This window comes from Tiliqua scincoides, chromosome 7 (assembly GCF_035046505.1).
Source record: "Tiliqua scincoides isolate rTilSci1 chromosome 7, rTilSci1.hap2, whole genome shotgun sequence".
NCBI lineage: Eukaryota > Metazoa > Chordata > Lepidosauria > Squamata > Scincidae > Tiliqua > Tiliqua scincoides.
This window is the reverse complement of record NC_089827.1, coordinates 79339326-79363338: the sequence shown is the minus strand read 5'-3', so window position 1 is coordinate 79363338 and position 24013 is coordinate 79339326. Positions and strand designations below refer to the sequence as shown.

At 44.4% G+C, this 24013-nt stretch overlaps 1 protein-coding gene across 1 annotated transcript; it reads right to left on the bottom strand.

The window, feature by feature from the left end:
- Nucleotides 1–210: 210 nt before the first annotated feature.
- On the bottom strand, nt 211–23080 carry DYRK2 (dual specificity tyrosine phosphorylation regulated kinase 2). Its single transcript, XM_066633960.1, has 3 exons — nt 22930–23080; nt 22141–22277; nt 211–7121 (listed from the first exon to the last, which is right to left on the bottom strand). Exons 1-3 carry the CDS (start codon nt 23000–23002, stop codon nt 5520–5522), a joined length of 1812 nt encoding a protein of 603 aa, XP_066490057.1. The 5' UTR covers nt 23003–23080; the 3' UTR covers nt 211–5519.
- Nucleotides 23081–24013: the final 933 nt, after the last annotated feature.

Genomic DNA, 24013 nt, shown 5'->3' with positions numbered 1-24013 from the left:
TCAATTTTGCACAAAAAGGTCGATTTATCCTGATCTATTTTATCCAGTGTAACTATACCAAAACTATAAATTGTGTTATTTTTACCAGTTCAATTGGCATTCCTTTAAAAAAACAAAAAGAAAAGAATCCAGGGTTCTAAAAGCTATTTACCTCAAGGTAAAACCAATTTTTTTAAAAACTTATGCTCAAAAATGCACATGAAAGAGGGCTAAGTAGGACATAAAATTTTATTCTGAAATGATCTCTGGCCACAACAATAAATGTAACAAATATTCACTAAAACAGTCTTAACTCATGTCATCAGCTATACAATACATAAGTATCATAAAACTGGCCACTAGGATTAAAACCCACTACAACATATTTAATGTGAAGTGGCTGTGACAGCAGCATCCCACATAAAAATTTACATACATATATACGCAATCCACATTCAGTCATTTTTTTCCACATGTTTTCAGTACACACATTTGCAGCATATTACAGTCACGTGTCTAAATCATTGCTCTTTTTTGAAAAAAAGAAAACAAACTCAAGGTACACCTTCGACATAATTGTAGCAGTTGAGCTGAGTAAATACGTGGACTTTTCATATTACTTTGTATTCTGTAGCACAAATGTACAAGCCCCTAGAAACAATGCAATTCACACATGCTTTCTTTATTTCAACGCTACCATGGCATTTCAAGTAGGCTATACTAAAATCTTTACTGACATAAAAATCTTTTTTTAATGAATGTATAATGTTCACTTTTTATTTACCAGCTACCTCTGATAGAAAAAAAGATTCTTATGAAAAATAGACCAAATTGAAGAACTCTGATACTTGCTAAAGATTCTAATAGAGCCCATTGCTACTTTAATAGACACAACCCACCAAGCACTGTTGCTGCCCAGTCTCCATTCATTTCAATGGCACCTGCACATGGTTTCATGCAAGTCCCATTCTTGTCAATGAGACCTGCTTGGCAGTAGCCATTAGAGGACTGTGCCTTATGTTGAAGCGCTTTAAAAAAAAAACATTCTTCAGGAGTCTTTGATGAACCCCCAAACCACCCACCAAGGTAAAAGTGGCATTAACTTGCACCTAAATTGTAAAAATCCCTGGCTGCTTTCATTTGAGCCAGGTACATAGAAAAGGAATGCACTTTGGTTCATACCAAATGCCCTGGGATTAATTCTCACTATAAAATTAAACTGTTTCTGAGGTAATTTTTTTTCCTTTTTACAAATACAATTGATTCTGTCTAGTGCTGTCATAACAAAAAATAGTTCTCTAAAAAATCAGTCTGATCTTAAGGTTACAGCTAACTACTATGAAGTGCCATCTTTAACCCTTGAAGAAGCATGAAAATTCCTACAACAGAGTATTCTATGCCCCACTAAATAGTACAATTGCCTTATATTAAGGTCTTGAACACACAGGGCAAAGTCAGAAATCTCTCCTGTTCGGGCCCAACTGATATGATTGAAAGTCACCCAGGAGTACTGAAGCACCTCCCTGGAACTACCATTCATGTCACTGAGGTGAGCATTAGATAGGTTCCTAGTGGGTTGTGCTCACAGAGGATGGTTTTAAGACAGGTATTGTGTTTAAAAATAGATTTCAACCTCACTATGTAGTACAGCATTCCAAGGGTTAAAGAGACAAAATTGCATGCTTTACAACATGGCATTGTTCATAACAAAAGGCACATTGTTAACACCAAGGGCACAAATTTATCCTCCACCTTTCTATGCATCTTGCATGCAGCTGTCCTCCTGTTGTACCAACACACTGGATAAGTAAATTAATTCACCAACACTCCAGTGGTGCAAGAACTGGGCCATATGAGACTGCAACCAAAGACAAGATAACACTGTGCTATTACTACTTCTGAAAAGAAGCTCAGATGTCCCCAGACAATGGTAACATGTGAGGCTAAGCAATGTTTCCAAGCCAACATCTATCAGCCCAACTAATTAGAGCCCTTAGAAACGAAATCGTGTCAAAGCAAGAGGCAACATCCTTTAAAATATTTTTTCTTTTCCCCTCCCTTTTCCAATTACAAATAAGCTACAATAAAAAGCAACCAAATCACTGAAAACAGTAAGATGGTTGCCTTTTAAAAAATATATCAGAGGTTTCATTGCATTCGAATTAAAAAGAATAATTCCACACACTATATTTTGGCCAAAAAGTTTCCGGTAGCATCTAGCAATACAGTCCGTCACCAATGCACCACTGGCATTGTAAAATCTGATTATAAACCATGAATTTGTGGTTTAGTTCATGGATGATCGAAGAATATTAGGAATCTTTTCATTTTCAGCTTTATGTTAACTTCTTCCATGGGCACATCCATGAATTGCATACAATGAATGGGCTTTTTTGCTGGGGGGGGGGGGGATGAGGGATGCAGCTCCATCCAGAAGCTCCTTGCACTGGGAGGTGCACTTCAGTGAACACAAAGCACCGGTGCATAGAAGTGCTTCCCCATTTAATACCGTTTGTGTTTGTGAACTGTCTTAACATTTAAGCAAACAGGGAAGCCTGCACATACAAGAACTTGATGTGAGAACTAGTAGGCCCAGAGAGGTCAGTATGAGAACCATGGGGAAGAACTAATCATAAGTGTAAGTTATGGATACTGAGATCCCAGAGCCACTGTTATGCACATGCACGCATTACTCACACGTATATACTGCAGAGCCACACACTATAGAACTGTGTACATTTACTATAAATAATTTAGTGTCATTTGGGGGCAAGGAATTCTATTTTCAAACAAGGGAGATTAAATATTAGCCAATAACTAAAGTTGTAATACATTAATAAACATCCTCTTTTAGCCACAAACTACTTGGGTGGGGAAAAGAGGTCTCTTCAGGTTTTTTTGGCAAGTACGTTTATTACGTTTCTTGAGAATTCATAATTATTATTTTATGCCCATTCCAAAATTTAAAAGATAACACCAACGTAAGTGGTTTTATTTGTTCTTAAACAAAAACTCCAAATTAAAAAAGAAATTGACCCGAAACTTTCTTGGCCTCTTTGGGGACCATGCTTTAAGTAGTTATTTCAAAGACATTTTTATAAGTATTACAATTATATTTTGTGCATATAAAGAAGTTATGAACATTATTGTTGAAGTTTACTGCAACCAAATCAATCTCCCTTACTCTAGCAACCACAACCTTTTAAATTTAAGCTCTACACTCTTAAATTCTCCTCAAATATAATCAGTGCATATGGAATGCAACATTGATACTTCCAGCAACATTTGTTTGCTTTGAAATGCTTTCAATGCAGGACAAAACTTATCTTATTCTGTTCACTTGTCACTTCACAGAGATAAATCTCTACCTAGAACAAAGTCTTAGGTCTTGGACACCCTCTCCCTCCTTTCATAAGAGGAAATGAAATTCGCCTCATAAAGGAAAGAGAAAAATAAATGCAATTACATTGATCTAAGCAGATTTTTATGAAATATTCCATTAAATATCCAAACAACACCTCCAGGTGCTAAGACAACTAATGGCATTGCTACATGTTGCAACATCCGTGATGCACTGAGGTTTTCTGCAGCAAATGCATCAAATGTAGCAATAATATATGCAAGTGCACACATTTTTAAAAATTCCTGTACACTGAAGTGGGAAACATGATTGGCCCAGCTTCTCCAGGTTCATGTACATAGGTGATTATAGATATTTCCTACAATAATTGTTATGTGTAGCACAGCCCTTGTCTTTTGGCAGCATATGACTGTTAGTGTTTTACTGTCAGAAACAAAACAAACCAAAACAGTTTATAGAATGAGCTATATAATGTTTGTTTCAGAAGGATGCATGTATAACGAGGTGAAGTCATTATTCATTGGACAGACCAAAATTCATTGGACAGACCAAAGGCACAACCCATCAGAAATTTCTTCTTGGCAAATGTCATTAAAATGAACAAGCACGATCATTCTCTTGTTCCTATATAGTTTAAAACAGTGTACTGAGAGAAATTTTCCCAGTGTATTGTACCCAAAACTGTCTCAGAAAAAAATTAATTCATTTGTATCTGAAATATACTGGATTAAGCCAAATACAATACAGAGCCCTGACTACAGTTTGCAGTCAGGCACAAACTGAAGAAATCGGGAAAGGGGAAAAAAAAAAAAGAATTCAAGCGTGCAGGTCATGGGTTGGAATTTTTAAAGTTAAGCATAAAATGTTTTGAATGACTTGGTCTTTAGAAAGCAGACCAAAAATCACATTGAATTTTAGAGTAACAGCCCAATCCTATCCATGTCTACTCAGAAGTAAGTCCCATTCTTTCTTTTTTTTAACACATATTATGATTGCTAAATCTTTTTTTGAACGATTTTTTTTTTGAAAGCATATCTAGGATTGCTACAGAAATAAAAAGTAGATTTAGAGTTTCACTTCTTCAGCTTTGCAGAACAAGTACTGGGTAGGGTTAAATGGTTGGCAACCTCCAGTCTCGAAAGATTATGGTATAAGCCTACAGCACCTGGTATTCCCATGCGGTCTCCTGTCCCTGGAAACTGTCCAGAATACATATGCCCAGTTCGGTATCTCTAGCATCTTGGAGATCTACTGTGGATTAAAACAACAAAAAAGCCTTATGAAGCCCTAAAGACAATTATTGTAGCACAGGCTTTCATAAGGTTATGTCAGGAGACTTTGTTGTTTTTGCTGCAACACATAGCAATTAAATATCATTTTTTTTTACAAGCTATTGTTGGAACCAGGCATGGAATGGTTGAACTCCAACCATCGGCAGGGTGGGGCAGTGCAGGTTAACTCTTGAATTTGTCCTTTTCAAAGCAGCCCTGAACACGTGACAGGAAACTGTTTGGTGGGGTCTGGGGCAAGCACAAGGCCTGAGGCAAATGTGCCACTCCTAGAAGATGGATGCAACTTTTAGATTACTATACAATAAATATTTATAATAGGTATTATGTAGAAATCTGTGAATGATGCATACTATGGATGCAAATTCTACACACAAACATGCAGAGCCTCACTTGTACCCCTGAATATTTTCTATACCATCAAATGGAGAATGCAGATTAAACGTCTGCAGGATTGGAATCTACTGTTATAACAAAAACCAGAAATACAAAAGCATTAAAAACTCACTCCAGGGAAAAACCGACATGAGCTAAGGGGTGAGGGGACAGATACAGACCCTTTCCCTGTTGTGTATAGCAGTTGGGAGTAAGCAGTGGCCTGCCACTGACACTTATTGTGTCACCCTAGTTCTGTCATAAGGCTAACTTTCTTTGAAGAAAAATGTTTTCTCTTTTAAAAAAAGTATAAAAACTTAAAGCATTATCCCCATGTTATTTTTTTTATAAAATCAAACCCAACTTTGCTTACACATTTAAAGTGAGTGCTGAAAAAATACAAATGTTTAAAGTCACTGAGCAAATAAAAATAGAGATCTGAGCTACTTTTCCGTGTGAATAAGGCTCAGCGACATCATATCTCTTGTTTCTAATCAGCTTCGGATGATTCAAACTCAGCTAACAAGTTTTGGCAACACTGTCCTTTGCTGAATATTCCCATTAGCATCTGTCATTTGTGCCAGGTTAGTCCTCAGTTTTGATGCCGAGTTTGAAGTTGGAGGTAACTTGGAAATTGACGTGATAGCACCAGAGCTTTCCGTTATTCTTTTTGCTGATGACTTCTCCCCCGTTGGAGGCTTTGGCAAACGTCTCCTTAGCCAGGGATGCCGCAAAGCCTGACTAGGTGTCATGCGCATAGTAGGATCCCATTCTAAACACTGCTTTAAGAAGTCAAGGAACAGAGGATCGTCACATCCCTTTAGCGCAGTCCCCCACTCTCTGCTCTCAGGCGGGCCACGCAATTTCCCCCGCCGGGAACGACCACCATTGAGCACTACAGAACCATCTGACAAGGTAGTAATGGTACAGTATCGGGGATAACCCTTGGAGCTTACAAAATTTTTTGCTCTTTTGGATGTATCTAATAGTTTCTGGGAAGGCATGCCCAAAAGCTCAATCATACAAGCCAGCTGATCTCCTTCATCTTCTCCTGGTAAAAGAGGGTAGCCTGTTAAGAGCTCTGCTAGAATGCAGCCCAAGCTCCACATGTCTATGGGCATCCCATAACGAGCACCAAGGATTACTTCCGGAGCACGGTAAAAACGGGACTGGATGTAAGTGTAGACACGCTGGTGCTCATAACAGCTGGAGCCAAAATCAATCACTTTAATACCACTCCTACCCTGTTGCTTCAACAGAATGTTTTCCGGTTTAAGGTCACAGTGAATGATTCTGTTTCTGTGCAAAGCGTCCAAGCACTGCAAAATTGAGTGGGCAAACTTGCGCACCAGCGGCAGGCTGAAACCCTGAAATTTGTTTTTCTTTATGAGTTCGTAAAGGTTCATGCTCAGCAACTCAAATGTCATACAAATGTGGTTGCGGAATGTGAAGTTTTCCAACATGTGTATAACATTCATGTTGTTATCCTTATCCTGTTTTTTCAGGTGCTCCAAAATTCGAATTTCTTCCGCAGCTTGGCGGTGAAAGCGCTTCTCATTCCTCACCATCTTCAGGGCAACGTGCTGGTGGACCTTGTGATCAAAGGCTTTCACCACTTGCCCAAAACTTCCTTTCCCGATAACCTTCAGGACCTCGTATCTGTACGATATATGATCGTGGGGCACTTGCACGTAAGACCCCTGATCGTCATCATATCCACAATTGTTTGGACCACCAATTACACCTTGTCTCTTCTTTGCATTTGGACCAAAAAAATATATTTCAGGGTAGCTGAAAATCTCGTGGTGCTCAAAGCTTGTGAGCTTCTGCATGTATTGCTTCATGGCGAGTTCTGGAGTCGTAGGAGGGGCTTTCACTTTCCCAATCCCTTCTGCAGATTTCAATGAGCTGGAGCTCCCCTGCCGCTTGTGGGCACTGTCCAGCTGCCTGTCTTGCACCACTGGCAATCCTGATTTTGCTACAGTTGCAAGCCCATTCGGCTGTGTCGTCAGAACCATCCGTTTGCTGCTATTGTCTTCAAAGAGCTGCTGGACCTGAATCTGTCCATGGCTGGCAACATGCAGGTGTTCATTCATCGTGTGCTTCTTTCCACCAACCTAAAAGGGAAAAGAGACATTTCCCAGTTAAAAAGCACAGGGACTGGAATGATACAGATTGGTGGGGACCAAACTCTACAATGAAGGGAAAAGACTTTTTTTGTTCAAGTCCCAAAACTAAACAAAAAGGTCGACACTTTAAAAATATTTACATTTAACCATCTTCCAAACACCCCCTGCTTGTGGTCTGGTGATCTGCCCTTTCCCCAAGAGGCCATGCGTGCTTACCCCCACTTGACCCTCTGGTGTCACATTGTTTTGACACGTGCTACTTCACAGCTCGATGCATATGTTTCTGGCAACTCAATAGGCAGTGGTATAGCCAGAGGGGGTGCAAAGCACCAGGTCTTTCATGGAGCCTCACTACAGTGTGTGCAAGCGGCCCCTTCCCCTCCCCTTCGGAGCCATTCCAGGTGGTGGGAGCAAAACGGAGGCAAATGCCACCACCTGGAATGGCTCTGAAGAGAAAGGGGGAAGTGGTTGTTTGCACGCTGAAATAAGGCTCCCTGCCAAACTTAGTGCTTTGCACCGCGTCTAGCTACACCACTGTCAGTATGCCTTACAATCTGAGAACTCTAATCTATGAAATAAGTCTGTTACACCTTTCACAAAATTAAAAAAAACACAACTTTAAAATACTATTGCAAAAATTTTAAATCCTACCAAAAAGAGATGCAACAAGGGTAAGGCGATATTCTTTATATGAACAGCTTCTGTTTACAAAGGTGAACAAGCTTTTGAGTTGCACCTTTTATATTGCACTACTACATGCTTTTGTATCAGAAGAATGTGGAAAAGATCAAAACTCTAGCTCAGCCCGTCCTAAAGGGAGGACCCTCTGAGTACCAATCCCCATTTGCACCCAACATCAATGACTCTATTCCCAACAGCCCAACCCTATCCAACTTTCCATGGCTGATGCAGCCACAATGCTGCCTTGAGGGACCAAATGTTCTCTTCCCTTGAGTACTCCATGACTGCTTCTTCCACCGCAGGATGCAGTGCGTGCCCCACTGGTGCAGCTGCAGTGGCTCTGCATCAGCTGGTTAGGATTAGGCTGTAAATCATCTATGTAGATGGTGTCTCACAAGCAGAAAATCAACTAAGGAATGTGTGGAGGACTAAGAGGGTCCAACAGGGTTATGTCACAACATTATTCAATACAGTCAGGTCTCCAAAGATCTCCCTACTTCTTCTCAAGGGGTGTCCCCAGAATCTCTCTACCTCAGAAGCAGCAAAACAGCTGAAAGCCTCAGTAATCAGAAGGCAAAATTATTTGGTCTTCACTCTGTGACTCTGAGACGTTTCCTTGAGATTCTAAATATCTGAAATAGCAGAAATCTTGATTAAACCAGGAGGCTGGAAAACTCAGATGTCAAAGTGGAAACCAATTAGGCTTCTAAATATGCAAGGCATTTAACACTTTCAGAAGGCAAGACTAATATTACATGAATCCCATGTCATCACAGAAAAGGTACAACATCCAATCAGCTTCCGTTTGATAATTAGTATGTGTAAATTCCAGTAATTATACACATTTAAAGTATACAAATTTATTGTGACCCTCTAGCTCATTCCACTCTTCCAGGCTGGTTCATTTCTGTTAAAGAAACTGTTTTAATCTTGCCTCACCCCCAGAGTTTTGGTCACTTAAATCCCATTTATGTCAGTGGGACTCAATTCATGTATCTGACCTGCTACTGTTGACTATTTGCTCTACTTACCAGAAACACCTACCTGCTCAGATCTTTGGTAACATTTGCAGGAGGGGAGTGTGTGAAAGGGGAGTGGCCTTTTCATTTGCTTTATATCAGTTTCCTGGAAACTTGTTAGGTTGTAAGATTATTACCAAATTGGTCCCAGAGAATGAGTCAGAGTCAATAAGAAGATGCCTTTTATTGAGCCAATAACACTTTATCACATCTGTTTATGTTCTTGCTTCCTGCTTCTGTGAGGAACATGATGAAATTGACATTATGCTGTCATTAGCTAGCTTCAGATTTGCTGCAGCTAGCCTACCATTTGGCAACACTGTCACAATGGTGACATTGTCAATAGATGCTTCATGATTCTCAAGTCTTTCTAAACAAAAGATGTAGTAAGGATAATCCAGCAATACTGATAAAAAGAGAATTCAGAATGCTCCATCAGTGTCTTGCCATCAAGTCCAATCCACCTGCTTCTATGTAGGATTATTCACAATCTACAAATTGGTTCCATAATCCAGACCACAGTGGATCACAAACAGAAAGGAGAAGGAAAAAAAGGTGCCTCTCCAGGTGTCTGCAGTGCAGAAAAGAGAACTCCAAGTGGCAGTATTAGAATCCCCTTTCCTAACCCAGAGAGAATATGCGCCCACACAGAAATGCCAGCTGGTTTTGTTTTGTTTTTTTAATTCATATGCCTTAGGCTCACATCTTGCTCACATCTGCATGGAAAAAGTAGTACAGTTAGTTCTCTTTGGGCAGGAGGTCTGGTCTAGAGGGTAGAGCCTCCATTGCCTGAAGATTAACATCCACAAGGTCGCCAGTTCGAGGCCACCGGCACCGTGCGACCTTGAAGCAGCTGGCAAGCTGCAGCTGAGCTGTTCCATCTGCTTGGAGCGTGGGAGGATGGAGGCCAGAATGTTAAACCAGATTGGAGTGTAACACCTTGAATGTAGTGGTTCTTGAAAGAAAGAACCTTCTTTCAATTTGTAAAAATCCCTGCGTGGATTTAAATAGCCTGCCTATGTAAACCGCCTTGAATAAAGTCTTGAATAAAGACCAAGAAAGGCGGTATATAAATACTGTATATTATTATTATTATTATTATTATTATTATTATTCTCTTTATATGTAAATTTGCTATCTGCAAATTTGCTTATCTGAGCAGGGCAAAATTGCCACCTATCTCTCATTAGGTGTGACTGTGTTCTCTTTATCCACTTATAATGTGGTGGTGCACTTAGGGTGTGGGGGGGAGAGGCTCCCAGGTGGGAGGGAGAGAGGTTGTGGTAGGAAGAGAAGAGACAGTGGCCTCCTCACGAGCAGAAGGCAGTGCCAGCGACATGCAGAAAGTGAAGACACACTCATACAGCTGATGGGGAATGGGTTGCATTAATCACAACCTGGACTGGGTCAATTTTTCACATCAAACACGCATTGGCACTGGCCCATGGAGAAATCAGACACATTTGTGCCTAGTTCCAGACTTGCCTCACTATCTTGGGCACATCGAAGAGATTCCAGCTGAACCTTCACAAGCTTGGTGATGATGAGAGACTGACCACTAGAGGTCCATGGAAGGCTACCTGAGGGCTGTTCCGGGGCAAACCCAGGGAAAGAACCAAGAGAGGAGGATGGGTGAAGCAACCTTCTCATCGATTCTCAACTCCTTATTGGGTCAGTAAGTTGAGGGATAGCCTATTGTCATTGCCTCAACTGCAAATGCATCAAGGGATATCCAGTGTGGGGTAGGAAGCATCAGATGTTGGAGATGCTGATGAGCCCTTGCTATCACCCAGCCCCATAGACTTCCCTTACCCAGAGGAGACCTCCAGGACTGCCCACCATAAGAACATAAGAACAGCCCCACTGGATCAGGCCATAGGCCCATCTAGTCCAGCTTCCTGTATCTCACAGCGGCCCACCAAATGCCCCAGGGAGCACACCTGATGACAAGAGACCTCATCCTGGTGCCCTCCCTTGCATCTGGCATTCTGACATAGCCCATTTCTAAAATCAGGAGGTTGCACATACACATCATAGCTTGTAACCCATAATGGATTTTTTCCTCCAGAAACTTGTCCAATCCCCTTTTAAAGGCATCCAGGTCAGATGCCATCATCACATCCTGTGGCAAGGAGTTCCACAGACCAACCACAGACCATGCAGCATGTGCTCCAGGGGTGAGGTTGTCTTGGCAGAAGGAGTTAGACAGGTCTGGGGCTGTAAGACTGCAATCCTACAGCACTTACCTAGGAGTAAGTCCTGTTGAACACAGTGGGGCTTACTTCTAATTAGATATGCATAGAATTTGCTGTTAGTGTCAACTCTCATAATTATCCCAGCACAGCAGTACTGCTCACATTGACATCCAGCCTCTGGTGGAGGCAGATGTGTGTGTGCTGGTGACAGACACAAAATTTAGTCACCAGCACATACACAGAGGCACATGTGTGCAGATGGACATGGCACACATAAGTCTTGTATGTTGACTTTTAACAGGCTGTTCTTAGTGGGATTGTTGAAGGCTCTCAAAAGTACACAAGATATCAGTACGCAAATATCAGTACACAGACAGTTCATGACCATCTGTGGCAGCACTCAGTATGAGCGCAGAGCTACGTGCTGGGCTGGCTGGTCATGAAAATCAACCCTAATTAGCACTCTCCTGTAAAATCTATCATACAACAATTAACATCAATAAATCTGATTTATTTGCAAGATGAAACACAAGCTCATGCACTGATAAGTTGATATTGGCACAACAGGTAAATACTATCGTATCTGAATTCTTCGAACATCCGCTCTGTAGTGTTCCCCCATAAGTGCAATTGAATGAACTCACTGCATCACTTCTGAATGAGCAAAGCTAAATCTGCTGATATGTAGGATGCCCCCAATTCCAGTGATATCAACCCAACATAAGTCCAATTCAATACATGGAGGGAGAGTGGGATCACATCCTGCTGTTCCAGCCCCCAATTTCCATGCATTGATGCAGAGAACCAGTTGCATGCAAGGAGTACTTACAAGATCCAATTGTGATCCTGGCCCCTGTGCCGTCCAGGGTCAGGACCACAAAATGCTGCTCTACCATGCCACCCCACACCCCACCAGGTGCATTCTGAGGCCTTCTGAGGGTTAGAGAGGCCTCTTTGGCCCTCAGAAGGCCTAAAAATGTCACTTCTGGTTTTGGGGGAAAACTGGAAGTTAAGTTTTTAGGCCTTTCAGAGACCTCAGAAGGAAAAATCTACAAAAGAAAAAGGTTGGTTGCTGGGAGAGGGGGTTATGCCATTGTTGCCCAGGGGCATTTGTCCCCCAAACCCCCCCCCCCCAGGAATGCCTGTGACAAGACCATTGATGCACATGGGAACTGTACAAAAAGTAGGGACCCTGACTGTAGAGAGACTGCTTGAGGTATACAACTGGTATACCCAGACCCAGTTCAGGCTTCTTCATCAGTGCACAGAGGTTGCACTCCACATATTGAATATACACAGATATCTGAAAAACTTTAAGGGGCTGTATGTTCATACATCTGAAGGTCAAAACACTCCACTCTTGACTGAATGCATTTTGAAGCATAGCAATTCCCAAAAATGTCTCAGCACAGTTTTGGAAGAAAGCTGGGAAGCATGTAGCTTCTATGCTAAATTCTAGTACACAAGACTTCACTTAGTACAATGAGATGAGCACTGATGTTATAAAACCCCTTTTCTAAAACTGAAAGTCTAGTTGTCTCACAATTGAAACTGGCCTGTAAAGCAACACTCAAAAGAGCAGTTTCTATCTCATAACAGGTCATTGTTGCTTCGGTTATTAACAAATCACATGCTCTGGAAAGGTAGCAATTAACTGTTGGATTTGAACATGTGTGCCTCTTTTATGGGTCAGTTTTGTGGATCAGTTTTTTGTGGATCAGAAGGATTTAATCTGTTCCATATTGAAATTACTATTATTAACCATACATTCGGAAATAAATTATACTCTCATGTGACACTAATTCAATCTGATTGTATCTGTATATGCATACTCATGACAAAGCAGACCACTCTTTTAAAAGGCAGCAAAGGAAGACAACCATTAGCTCCTCATATTCTCTTGCTGTCCATAATGTTTTTGCCAAGCAACAGAAGACGATTAACAAAACTGTTTAGCTTTTTTCTTTCCTTCTTTTTTTTTTAATGTCCAGGAACCTGAAGAGTAGCTGAACTGTCAATTTCATTCCACTGTTGCAATTCCATTCCAACTGTTAATTTGATTCCTCTGCTTGGAAATGTACAAGCAGGGAAGAACTAACAAAAGCTCAAAACCCACTTCCCACCTCAAAGACACTCTGGTAATATACTGGAGGAAAGAGTTTCTCTTGAATAAGGGGGGGGGAGCAGTTGATTATACCCTCACTAACCACATGCTGAGTCAAGAGCCCCCCAATGGGTCATAAAAGCCTTTGGGTGGATCACCAACTGCTAAAAGTAGGTCTGCATAGCTGGTTAATAGCCCACTCTTATGCATGTCTACTCAGAAGTAAGTCCCATTGTATTCAATGGGAATTACTCCCAGGAAAGTGTGGATAGGATTGGGCTGCAAGACAGTTTCACTTTTCCATTAGAAGCTGAAACTGACAAATAGCCAAAACTGACAAAAATTCCACTGGTGTATCCCTTTTTTATAAATAGCTCGGAAATGACTGCAACAAAAACTGACAGGCACACATTTCCTGAATACAAGATTCAGATGGAAGTTCTTTAGCAGAGTCAGTAGATTTCAGAATGAAAGTTGAATTCTGACAAAGAGATTTTACCTCCAGCTTGACTGACAGCTTGATTGGTCTCTAGAATTTCCAAAATTCTTACTTTTATTCAGGGCTTTTTTTCTAATGGAACGCCGGGGGGGGGGCGGAGTTCCGGCACCTTTTTGCAGGGGCCCCTCCCCTTCGGTGGCATTGGGGGGGCAGCAAAACTGGCATTCACTAGGTGGGTGCTGGGGGGTGCAGGGTGTGCGGGCGCCTGGCCCCTGCCTGACCGCACAACGACCCCCTCCTGCCCCCATCTCCAAGCTCTCACCTGAGCCCAGCCCACCTCCCCTCCCCACGCGCTCTGCTTCCCCGCGCAGCTTCCAAGCCTGGAAGGCCGCACGTGGAGGGCACGGGGGACATGCGCCGACGCCGAGGAGGTAGATGGACAGCCAGCCAGCCAGCCAGCCAGGGAGACGGGCTGTGGCACCCACGGAATGCCCAGGTACTGGCTTTGCAGAGGAGGAGGGGAAGGAAGCTGGCTGGTGCTGCCAATCTGCAGCACGAGCCTAGGTGTGTCTACTCAGAAATAAGTCTCATTGTGCTCAATGGGGCTTGCTCCTGGGAAAGGGTGCATAGCCTTGCAGCCTGAGAGCCCAAGCCTAGGCATGTCTACTCAGAAGTAAGTTCCATTGTGTTCAATGGGGCTTACTCCCGGGAAAGTGTCATAGCCTTGCAGCCTGAGTAGACAGGCAGAAGAAGGGCTCTGAGGCTGCAGTCCTCTTCACACTTTCCTGGGAGGAAGCCCCATTGACTTTAATGGGACTGACTTCTGAGTAGACAGGCACAGGATTGGGCCCTGAGGCTGCCACCCTATCCACAGTAAGCCTCATTCACTAAAGTGGACTTCTGAGTAGACATGCATAGGATTGGGCTCTTAGGCTGCAATCCTAGGCACTTTCCTGGGAGTAAGCTCCATTGACTAGAACAAGACTTACTTCAGAGTAGACATACCTAGGATTGGGCTCTTAATCCTGGCAGAGATATATATCTGCACCCGTTTTCACATGCTAAGGGCAGGTGAAAAGGGATTCTCTGTGTGTACAACGTGCTGTCCAGCCTTGCCAGAGATCCTCCTCATCCTTCCCCCACAAGCATGCCCTCCACCAGCCAGCATTTGCAGCTCCTCTCCAGCAATGCACAGCAGCTGCTCAGGGCAGCAGAGAACATACAGTTGCATGCCAAGCGCCTTCCCAAAGACACAGAGTATTCTGAAACCTGAATTAAACCATATTTAATGTTGTAGCTTGTAGCTGTTTCTATGTGCACCTAAGGACCCCTCTCGTGTAAGAATTCCTTTTTTGTTCTTACTCCCACAGTTGCTTAGAGTAATTTTACTACATGGAACTCATGTAAGCCATTTTTCGGAATCCATTCACTGCTTCCTCTCCTCGAAGTAGTGCCACACTACATACTACACGCTACAAGTGCACCTGTACAGTATTTTTCCCCATGTGTAGAAAAAGTAGCTAGGGGGAAGGGGATGTGGAGATTGACAGCCCAATCCTAGGCATGTCTACTCAGAAGTAAGTTCATCTTTAGGGGGGGAAGCACATAAAAAATATTTTATTTTTCCAATAAAAAATTAATTAATTAATTAATTAATTAATTAATTAATTAATTAAAAGATTAACAAATTGTGAGTTCCTGCACCTTTTTTCTTACAAAAAAGCACTGCTTTTATTTATCTACTATCCATACTAGAAGTGAGTTTGCTATTAATGGAGTTTGCTGGGGACCACCTGATTGGTAGCCAGGCCATCCACCTGACAGGCAGATATGCCTCTGATGGAACCAACCAGAAACCAGGGATAACTGAGATGAATACAAACTGGCTTCAAAAGAAGGGATTCTTATATTTCAAATAGTATTTTTATATCCCCCCAATGCCATGCGAAAACGTCTTCAGATCATACACAACACTGGAGCAGGATGCAGAGAAAAGACTGAATTTAAGCCAGTAGCATTAGCTTGGTTGGATATAAGGCAGCTGATCACATTTTTCTAGATATAGATTTGTTCAGCTTACAATCTCCAGTTTTCAACACTGACAAGCTCTTGTGTGACCTTCATGAACGCATATGAGAGCACCACAAGGTTCATTTATACAAGTCATCACTGCAACTTTCTCATGGACAGACAGTGCTGAATTCTTGGATAGTTCCTTTGCATGAGAACTGTCTGCCAGCAAGTTATGCCAAGTTAGGAGATTCACAGTCTTTAAAAAAAAAGGGGGGGGGGTTTCTGGGCATATGCACATTGGAATCACTTCATGTGGCAACCTAATAAATAAAAGCTTCTTAGAATAAGACCACTTTATAAAGTAGGGCTCACCTCTCAGGATCTGAGGGAAGTAATTGCCTAGGAAAGCATCAGCACAGTTCTCAAGAGTCAGTTCTCTTTCTAGAAGAGCCCAAGACAACTGGTTGCAGCTGCGGTGCTCATCATATGCTCAGGACAGCAAATGGGGTATCAGGTGAAGCGTGCTTCATTGCTTATTTCATGCATTTCATTTGCAATCTGTATATATGAACAGTGGTACTGGTAAAAGTACGAACAGAAAAGGGAAGCACCCTTCTTACATAACATCCATGCAATGCTTTTCCAAAGGAAAGAACTTTTCGCTCTTTGTTTGCTCTTGTTCCCATTTCAGATGCCATTGTGAATCTTTTTAATAGGTGTATTCAGTGATTAGTCCATGTTTCGTGGGTTTTTCTTTTTCAAAACAACTACAGTATTACAATTAATTGCAATGGTTGATTTTTAAAGTTGTAATTACATCTGACTTTTTACTGAAATTACAGGGAGCTTCACAGATTCAATAAACAAAGTCCCTTGCCTTGAAGATTGCACTTATCATAACAAGACAAGCAAGGACATGTGGAAAAGACCCTGCAACTGGGACTTTTAGTTTGTCTTTGGTCCAAGTTTAATTCCAAAGGCCTTTAAACAAATGTGCTGCAGCATGTATCAGTCATCTATCATGAAAATCTTAATATGCAGATATCTATAAATATGCCAGCTGGGAGATGAGGTTGCATCAATTTCTACAACAAACAGAATATTCTAGAAATTACTGCTGATTAAACAGTTAGAGAGTAGATATGGTGATTTTGTCAATTTCAGATTTGTGAAGACAATTTCCTTTTATAAAGAGTTTTATTTTTAAAAAATGCTCCACCACCATCACCACCCCCCAAAAAAAAACCCAACAACAACACTGGGTTGGACCTTAGCTTGCATGAGCAGAATGAAACCAATACTGTACACAGGTTTTTTTTCCTGCTTCTCCTTCCCTTATTACTTCCAAGCACCTCTGAAAAGCCTCTTCTGAAGGTTGGGAGGCTCACAGGGGACATGGGGAATGCCCAGAAATTGTCTACCACAGCAGCAGAGGAGAGAAAGGGCCATGACATCAGAGATGCAGATAAGCATACTATTTCATTTCTTGATATTGAAACTGAATAACAAGGAGCAAAGCCATGGATATACATTTTAACCATGCGAAGTTACAGTGCATGCCAACACAGCTGATGGAACACACACACAAAACATACTTTTCACACCTCTGTTTAAGAGGGCAGCTAATCTGCATTGTGCTCTTCAGTGTGCAGAAGTGGGTTTCATTTTCACTTGCTGACTGCGATAATGTAGGTGACCGTTTCAATGATATTTGATGGTACTGCTGTGATGGAATATGGCAGGTTTCCAAACCTTTTCAACTGGCAGCTCCCTTGACCTACTGAGCTATTGGTTGTGGCTCCCCATTAGGGCTACAATCCTATAGATTGTATAGGGTGGCAGGTTTTTCACAAGGATTCCATGGCTCCCCTGGCTGATTTCTTCAGCTCCTTGGGAAGCCACGCATCACACTTTGGAAACCACTGGAGAACAGAAATGCGGAAGCACACTGTCTGAGGCCCTAGGTGATCATATGGGGCCAGATAATTCTAACTAGACCCTATTCATGTAGTTTAAATGCTACTTTAATATTTAAACTAGAGCACTGGGGGCAGTTCAAACATCCTGGCCCCATGTGATCTTGTGGGTGTGGGGATTATCCACCAGGTGGGCAAGGCCACAGAAGAGCTCTATCTCTTTTCCCTCATGTGATGGTCTGCTGTGATGGGGGGAGGGCCTGTCCAAACCAGTTCAGTAAACTGTTTAAAAAACTTCCACTAGACTGTTCACTCAACTTCATCATATGAAGGGGGAAATAAACATAGATGACTACAAAAAAATCAGATTTTACAATTTTAAAATCAGATTTTCTTTTAAACAGAAACCTTTTAAAAGCCTTACTTTAAAAGGCAATCTGAATTTAATACTAACAAAAATACTAAAACCTACATTTACAATTGCTTCAGACTGAATCATAACTATTGAATACTGTGTTAACAGCTGATTTCCTGAGCAAAAGAGATAACTATGGGGAAAATATCTCAAATCTGAAGTTAAGCATTATATAATATGGGTATATCTTACATAACCTCGATCAAGGCTAAACCATGGTTTACCACTAAACTCTGGTTTAAGCTATATGAATAAGCTATAGGCTTGTTTGCTTGGGATCTTTAAGTAACTAGATCTTTAACTAACTAACTACAGTAATACCTCCAACAACATGGGGGAACCATTACACTAAAGCCAAGTGATGTGAAACAGTGCTGTAAGAGACACTTCACCACCCTCTCTCCACCCTCCCGCAACCCTGTTCTGCCTCCATGCTGCTCAGCATGGAATTCACCTTCTCCTACATGCACTGCTCTGTCAGCCAGCATATGTGCGCCAGCATGGGGCTTCGTGCCAGCACTGACACTGCTATGCCATCCCAAAGTGCTTTACGGTACTTTTGCAACCACAAGCACCAGTAGAGCACACGCGCTGCTTTGGATTGTGCCATCAAACCAATTCACCTATATCTGGAAAACAATATTTATTATCTAATTCAAAATCATGCACACTATAACCAAATCATGAATGACTTAGTGAAGGATGGGGACAAGTCCACTTCCAGTTTCAGAACTAGAAGAAGTGCTCCATCTCTTGCCATGTTGTTTCAAAGTATCTAGACAGTACAGTTTTGGTAGAGTACAGACAAAGTTTGTTGGCAGAACTGGCACAATTTGGGCAACTAGGATCCCCTTCCCTGCTTTGATTTTTTAATAATCAAGTAATAATCACCACATGAACCAACATTAAGGGGACATGTCAGGGGCATTTTATATATAATGTCCTTATATATGATGTCTATCACACATATACCAGTTGAAGTAACTATACATGGTGGCCGTAGTCACATGGTTAAGTTGCTCACATGGAGCATCTCACCAGGTTGCTCAGGTGCTTTCCAACACAAAGCCCTAAGAATGGTTTAACAGTCTCCAGAACTGGTGGACATAAGCTGTAAACCAGCTTAAGAGTCTGAAAGAGATCAGAATTGCCAGATGCAGAGCCAAAGAAGCAGAGGAAACTCCCTTAGGATTGGAGAATGCGCACAAAGAACACTGAGGCAAGGATGCTGAGGTTTATTATTATTATTATTATTATTATTATTATTATTATTATTATTATTATTAACAACCTAAGAAGCACCTGCAGAATGAACAAATTGCTTTATTTACAACATGTCAATGGCCATTTAATTTTCATTTTGCAAATAGGGTTGAGGTTGCAAAAGACTTGCCAAAGACCTACTGAACTGATGGGTGACAGCAAAGTCCATCCACAGGACTCTAATGTGTTTAGGCTATAATTTGGAAAGAAAGAGCTGGAAGAAGTTAAATGAAAAGTAAAAAAAAAACTATAAAGAACCTGAGTAAAGAAAAGTCAGAGATGGTGCCTAAAACTTGATAAGAAACTCAGAGATTAGCAAACGACAGTTTGCAGTTTCAGTGTAATGGAGATAGTGGGGGATGGAATGAAGCCATACAATCTGAGAAAGCACCACTCTTGACACACAGCAGTCCATCTGTTTAGCAACACAGGTTGCCATAAATACAGTGCACAAGCCAAATCTTCTTTTATGGTACATGGCACTTCCCCACATGAGATCTCTTAGGTATATGAGAAATCTCCCACCTACAGCTGCAACCTCCCATATAGTTTGATTTCCTGGGAATAATCAAAACTAAAAGATATTCTGTTCAAATGACAGAACTGTAACAAATCTGAAAGTATACTACATACTGGTTAGTATGTAGCAGCTAATCCCTGGTTAGGAAGAATAACAGCAGGTCTTCAGTTTGGGTTAACATTTGTTTTACTCCACTCTTCCACTGATGGGCCATTCCACCATTTACCTTTATGCAACATACAAGTACCCTTTCTGATCTGCCCCTGAACTATTTTACATGGCTGCTGCAAACACTACTCTGATGCTGTATCAGAGAGAAATGTCCCCATTCCAACACCCATATTTTAAGGACACTGAAAAGAAGTGAGAACAGCTTGGAGATTTAACTACTCAGAGGGAAATTCCCTTGTGGTGGGAGGAAATTTTGGACAGCTATTACAAAATTAGAGGGAAAATCACAGCGAATAAAGTAAATTTTACAATCCCCTCCCCCAGTTGCACCTAGCACTTTTATCCATGGCTTTTCTGATGCTTGCAGAAACGTATATGGACCTGCTATATTTTTGGTCTACAACCAATTCTAAATAAAATGTTGTTATTGCACTGGGTTTGAGCATACCCACAATTTAGATGTAAAGCATGTTCATGCAAGGCATACATTTTTGCAAGTCAACACTTCTGGTGCAAACTATGCAATATGTCCCAGTATATGTATGCATGCATCCTCAATGTAGTTGGTGGAAGCTACATTTTTTCTTTTCACCGTAAGTCAATCTTAATTTAAAACAGGAATCTGCCAAGCTTGGGTCCAGAATTGACTTTCAGTGTTAATCAGTCCCAAATAATGTAAACTAGTAAGAAGAGTGCCTCTGAACACATGCAGAATGCCTGTCTTCCTTCTCTCTACAAAGTCACAACCAACATCCTGCACATACTGGAAAAAAAAGTAGCTTCCAAATCAGAGAGGTTTCATTTGTAAGCAATGCAAAACTGTGCCACCTCTTTTGTCTGGAAATTAAGCACCACCCATAATTATCATCTGGTTATCATCATCAACTTAGATCCTTCTCACCTTCATCAAGTTAAAAATATGAGCATTCCAAAAAAGGCAATCACCAAGAAGTACAGTATAGAGGTCAGTGCTTACATAGGAGAACACATGATACATTGTCAGGTTCCGAGGAAAGGTTCAATGCCAGGATTCCATTGTGCAGCAGGCCATCTCTGCCCACCTGGCTATACACTCAGGTCTATATGATGCCACCCTCCGTAAACAGATCATCGAGCTTGGGAAGTTCCATTGCAGGCAATTAACTATGACTGAAAGATAATGTGGGAAACCACAACTCTGAGAAATAATGCCAACATCTAACACCATGGCTAAACTATGTTTACAGTTGCAATGCCACTCTCTCACACATTCACTGTCCCTGTTGTTTCACTGTCATCAGTCTGATCTGTCCACTAAAAAGGCAACCTTTATTTTTTTAGTTTGAGAAAGACCATCCTTTAATCGTAAATTGCCTTATTCTCAGAGTCATTTCTTTCTCAGAAATGTTCTCAGAAACACACACTGGACCACACAGTCCAACAGGCTTCATTGAAATGTGAAGGGCCTACATTATTAAAAGAAAGAGAGCCACTAAAAAAAAACCACATTAGCCAAGTTCTCTGTGGTTTCTCAGTAGATCCACAAGGACCTACTTTCCATGTGACAGCATGCACAGTTGTTTCTCTGTCTTTCATTTCAAATTCTCTAAGTACAGATCATTGAAACCAGCCTTGCAGGCAAGTACAAAAATCCACTCTCCCCACCTCCCATGCCAGCAACAGACCTATTGCTAGATAGGGCAGCTCAACCTGAAGTGTTGGCCACCTGCCGCCCTGGAAGATTTGTTGCTCAGCCTGGGAAAGTGGCAACATGCAAAGCAGCTTGTGCAAAACCACATTTGCATCACTCACCACACGGGCTGCCTTGCCTTGATGGTTCACCTGCCTCCACCCCCAGGACTTCCACTTTGCCAGCCCCAAATCCGCCTGGAAGAGTCAAACATTCACTGCAGGATGACCTTCCCTGCCACCCCAAAGGGCCTCCACCAGTTGCCTTCCTCTCCCCTTGCCAATTTCAGCAGAATACCTGTTGGAACCAGGCTGGCAACAGGACCAAGACGTGTTGAGACATGCTGGGTGTAATTAATAGGGCTCCTTCATAGCCAGCCGGAGTCCTTGGCTGGCTCATTCACAGATCCCACTCAGACAGGCTGGCTGGCTGGCAGCCTGACTGTACCTTGCACACGTATTGCTATTAATACTGGGGAGAGGAGGAGCAATGGGTAGGGGGCCAGGAGGAGAGGTGGGTACAGTATTTGGAGAATGGAAAAGATGGCAGGGGGGTCTTGGCTGCCTCCACCACCGCTGGACACATCCCCATCCCAGGCTCACCGTGTGGGCAGCGCTGCCGGGCTTGACCAGAGGCAAAGCGATGGGAGAAGGCGGGCCGGTCCCCACGCCTGCCCGGGAGGCCCCGATCCCCGGGGAAGGCTGCAACTGGCAGGCACTTTCTCCAGCCCTGCTGCTGCCTGCGGAGGAAGGGAGAAGAGAGCGGTTGAGAGCGGCGGAGAGCCGCACGGGATCCAGGAGGCTGCGGTCCAGAGGAAGGCGCCGCACGAGATGGAAGAGCGCGCCCGAGCAGCCCCCCGCCGCCCAGCGGCCGCCCTCCCCCGGCTGCCATCGCAGGAGCGTCTGGGGGACCATGGGGGCCTGGCTGATCACGGACGCGGCATCCTCGGCGGCGCTGCGCAGCCAGAGGGCTAATCAGAGCGGCTGCTAACCCGGCTAAGCCTCTCATCCGTGATTAACCCACAGCCATTAGGAGGGAAGCCAACGGGATTGGCCTGGCCTGGCCTGGCCCGCTAACCCCCCGTCTGGGCAGAGGGAGGAAGGCGCTCACCCGATCCGTTTCCAACCTCGGCCCAGTGGCGTAGCCAGAGGGGGGCCAAGCGCTAAGTTTGCCCGCGGCGCGCAAGCGGCTCCTGCACAGCAGCGCTCTGCCCCCCTCCGGCTACGCCACCGCCTCGAGGGCAGCCCCCCACCGCCCCCACAGACGCCCTCGCCCCCAGCCAGCCCCTCCCCCGCAAAGGAGACCCCGGCCGGCCAGCCAGGGCCGTGGGGGCCCAGGAGGACCGCAGCCCAGGCAGCCGGAGCGCGCGGCGGCGCTGCCCCGCTCCTTACCGGCCGGGCCCGCAGCGGCGGCGGCTCCTGCAGCAGCGGCAGCCCCGGCGGAGGCTTTCCTGGTGGTTAACATGGCCGCTGGAGGGGGGGCATCTCAGGGCCGCGGCTGCCGCTCGCCCGCTCCGCGCCCGGCCCCGCTCAGCCCCGGCGCGCCGCTCCTCCGCCGCATCCGCGCGCCCGGGCCCGCCGGGCGCCGCCACCGGCCTCAGCCGCCGCTGCCACCTCCTCCTCCTCCTCCTGCAGCAGCAACAGCCACCGCGAGAGCGCCGCCGCCGCGCCCCCGGCCCGCAGGCATCACCCCGCCAGCGCAGTGCCAGCGCCCGGTCCCTCGCGCGGGCGGGCCGGGCAGAGCCTTCCTCCTCCTCCTCCTCCACGCTGGGAGACGGGAGCAGACAGAGCCCGCCCAGCGACAGCCTCCCCGCCGCAGCCCCCCCCCGGCACTTTCACTTTCGGAAGCGCCCGGGCGCACAGCGAGCGCAGAGGGCTCCTCCCAGCCCCGCCCGGAAGGCGCCTGCTCCGCTCCGCGCTCGGCCCCCTGGCTACGCCGCCGCCGCCGCCGCCGCGGGCGAGGAGGGCCGGGCGACGCCCCCACAGGCGTGAGCCGCCGAGAGCAGCAGGGCGTGCCGGCCGCAGCCCCGCCTCCCGCCCGGGGCCGCTGCAGGGAGCTGGGCAGTCCGGGGCAGCTGCTGCCGCCTGCCGCAGGCTCAGGGGCGCCCTTCGTCCGAGGGGGTTCCGAGGCTGCCGAGGCGTGGAGAAGGGCGCCCCCAAGAGAAGGGCAGCAAAGGGGGCATGCGAGGGCGACGCGGTGGGGAGAGGAAGCTCCCCTCAGACCCTCCAGAGGTCCCTTTAGGGCGGGCTGAGAGGCCCCTCCCATCGCCTCCCAGGTCGGGGCCCCCCCAGGCGCCCCGGGGGAAGCCCCTCCTTCAGTGGCGTAGCTGGAGGGGGCAGAGCCCGAAGTCTGGCTCTGGCAGGCGCCTGAGTGCTCCCTCCCTTTCGGGGCCATTCAAAGCACCAAGGGCCCAGTCTGGTCCAATCTTCCAGCTCTGGTTTACCACAGTGCAGCCCCCTGGTAAAGCACCACCTG

Coding starts and splice junctions, on each gene's coding strand:
- DYRK2 (XM_066633960.1), bottom strand. CDS start 23,002: ATGTTAACCACCAGGAAAGCCTCCGCCGGGGCTGCCGCTGCTGCAGGA. Junction 22,278..22,929: donor CGCCGCTGCGGGCCCGGCCG/GTAAGGAGCGGG, acceptor CTTCCTCCGCAG/GCAGCAGCAGGGCTGGAGAA. Junction 7,122..22,140: donor CCGGCAGCGCTGCCCACACG/GTGAGCCTGGGA, acceptor TTTCCCTTTTAG/GTTGGTGGAAAGAAGCACAC.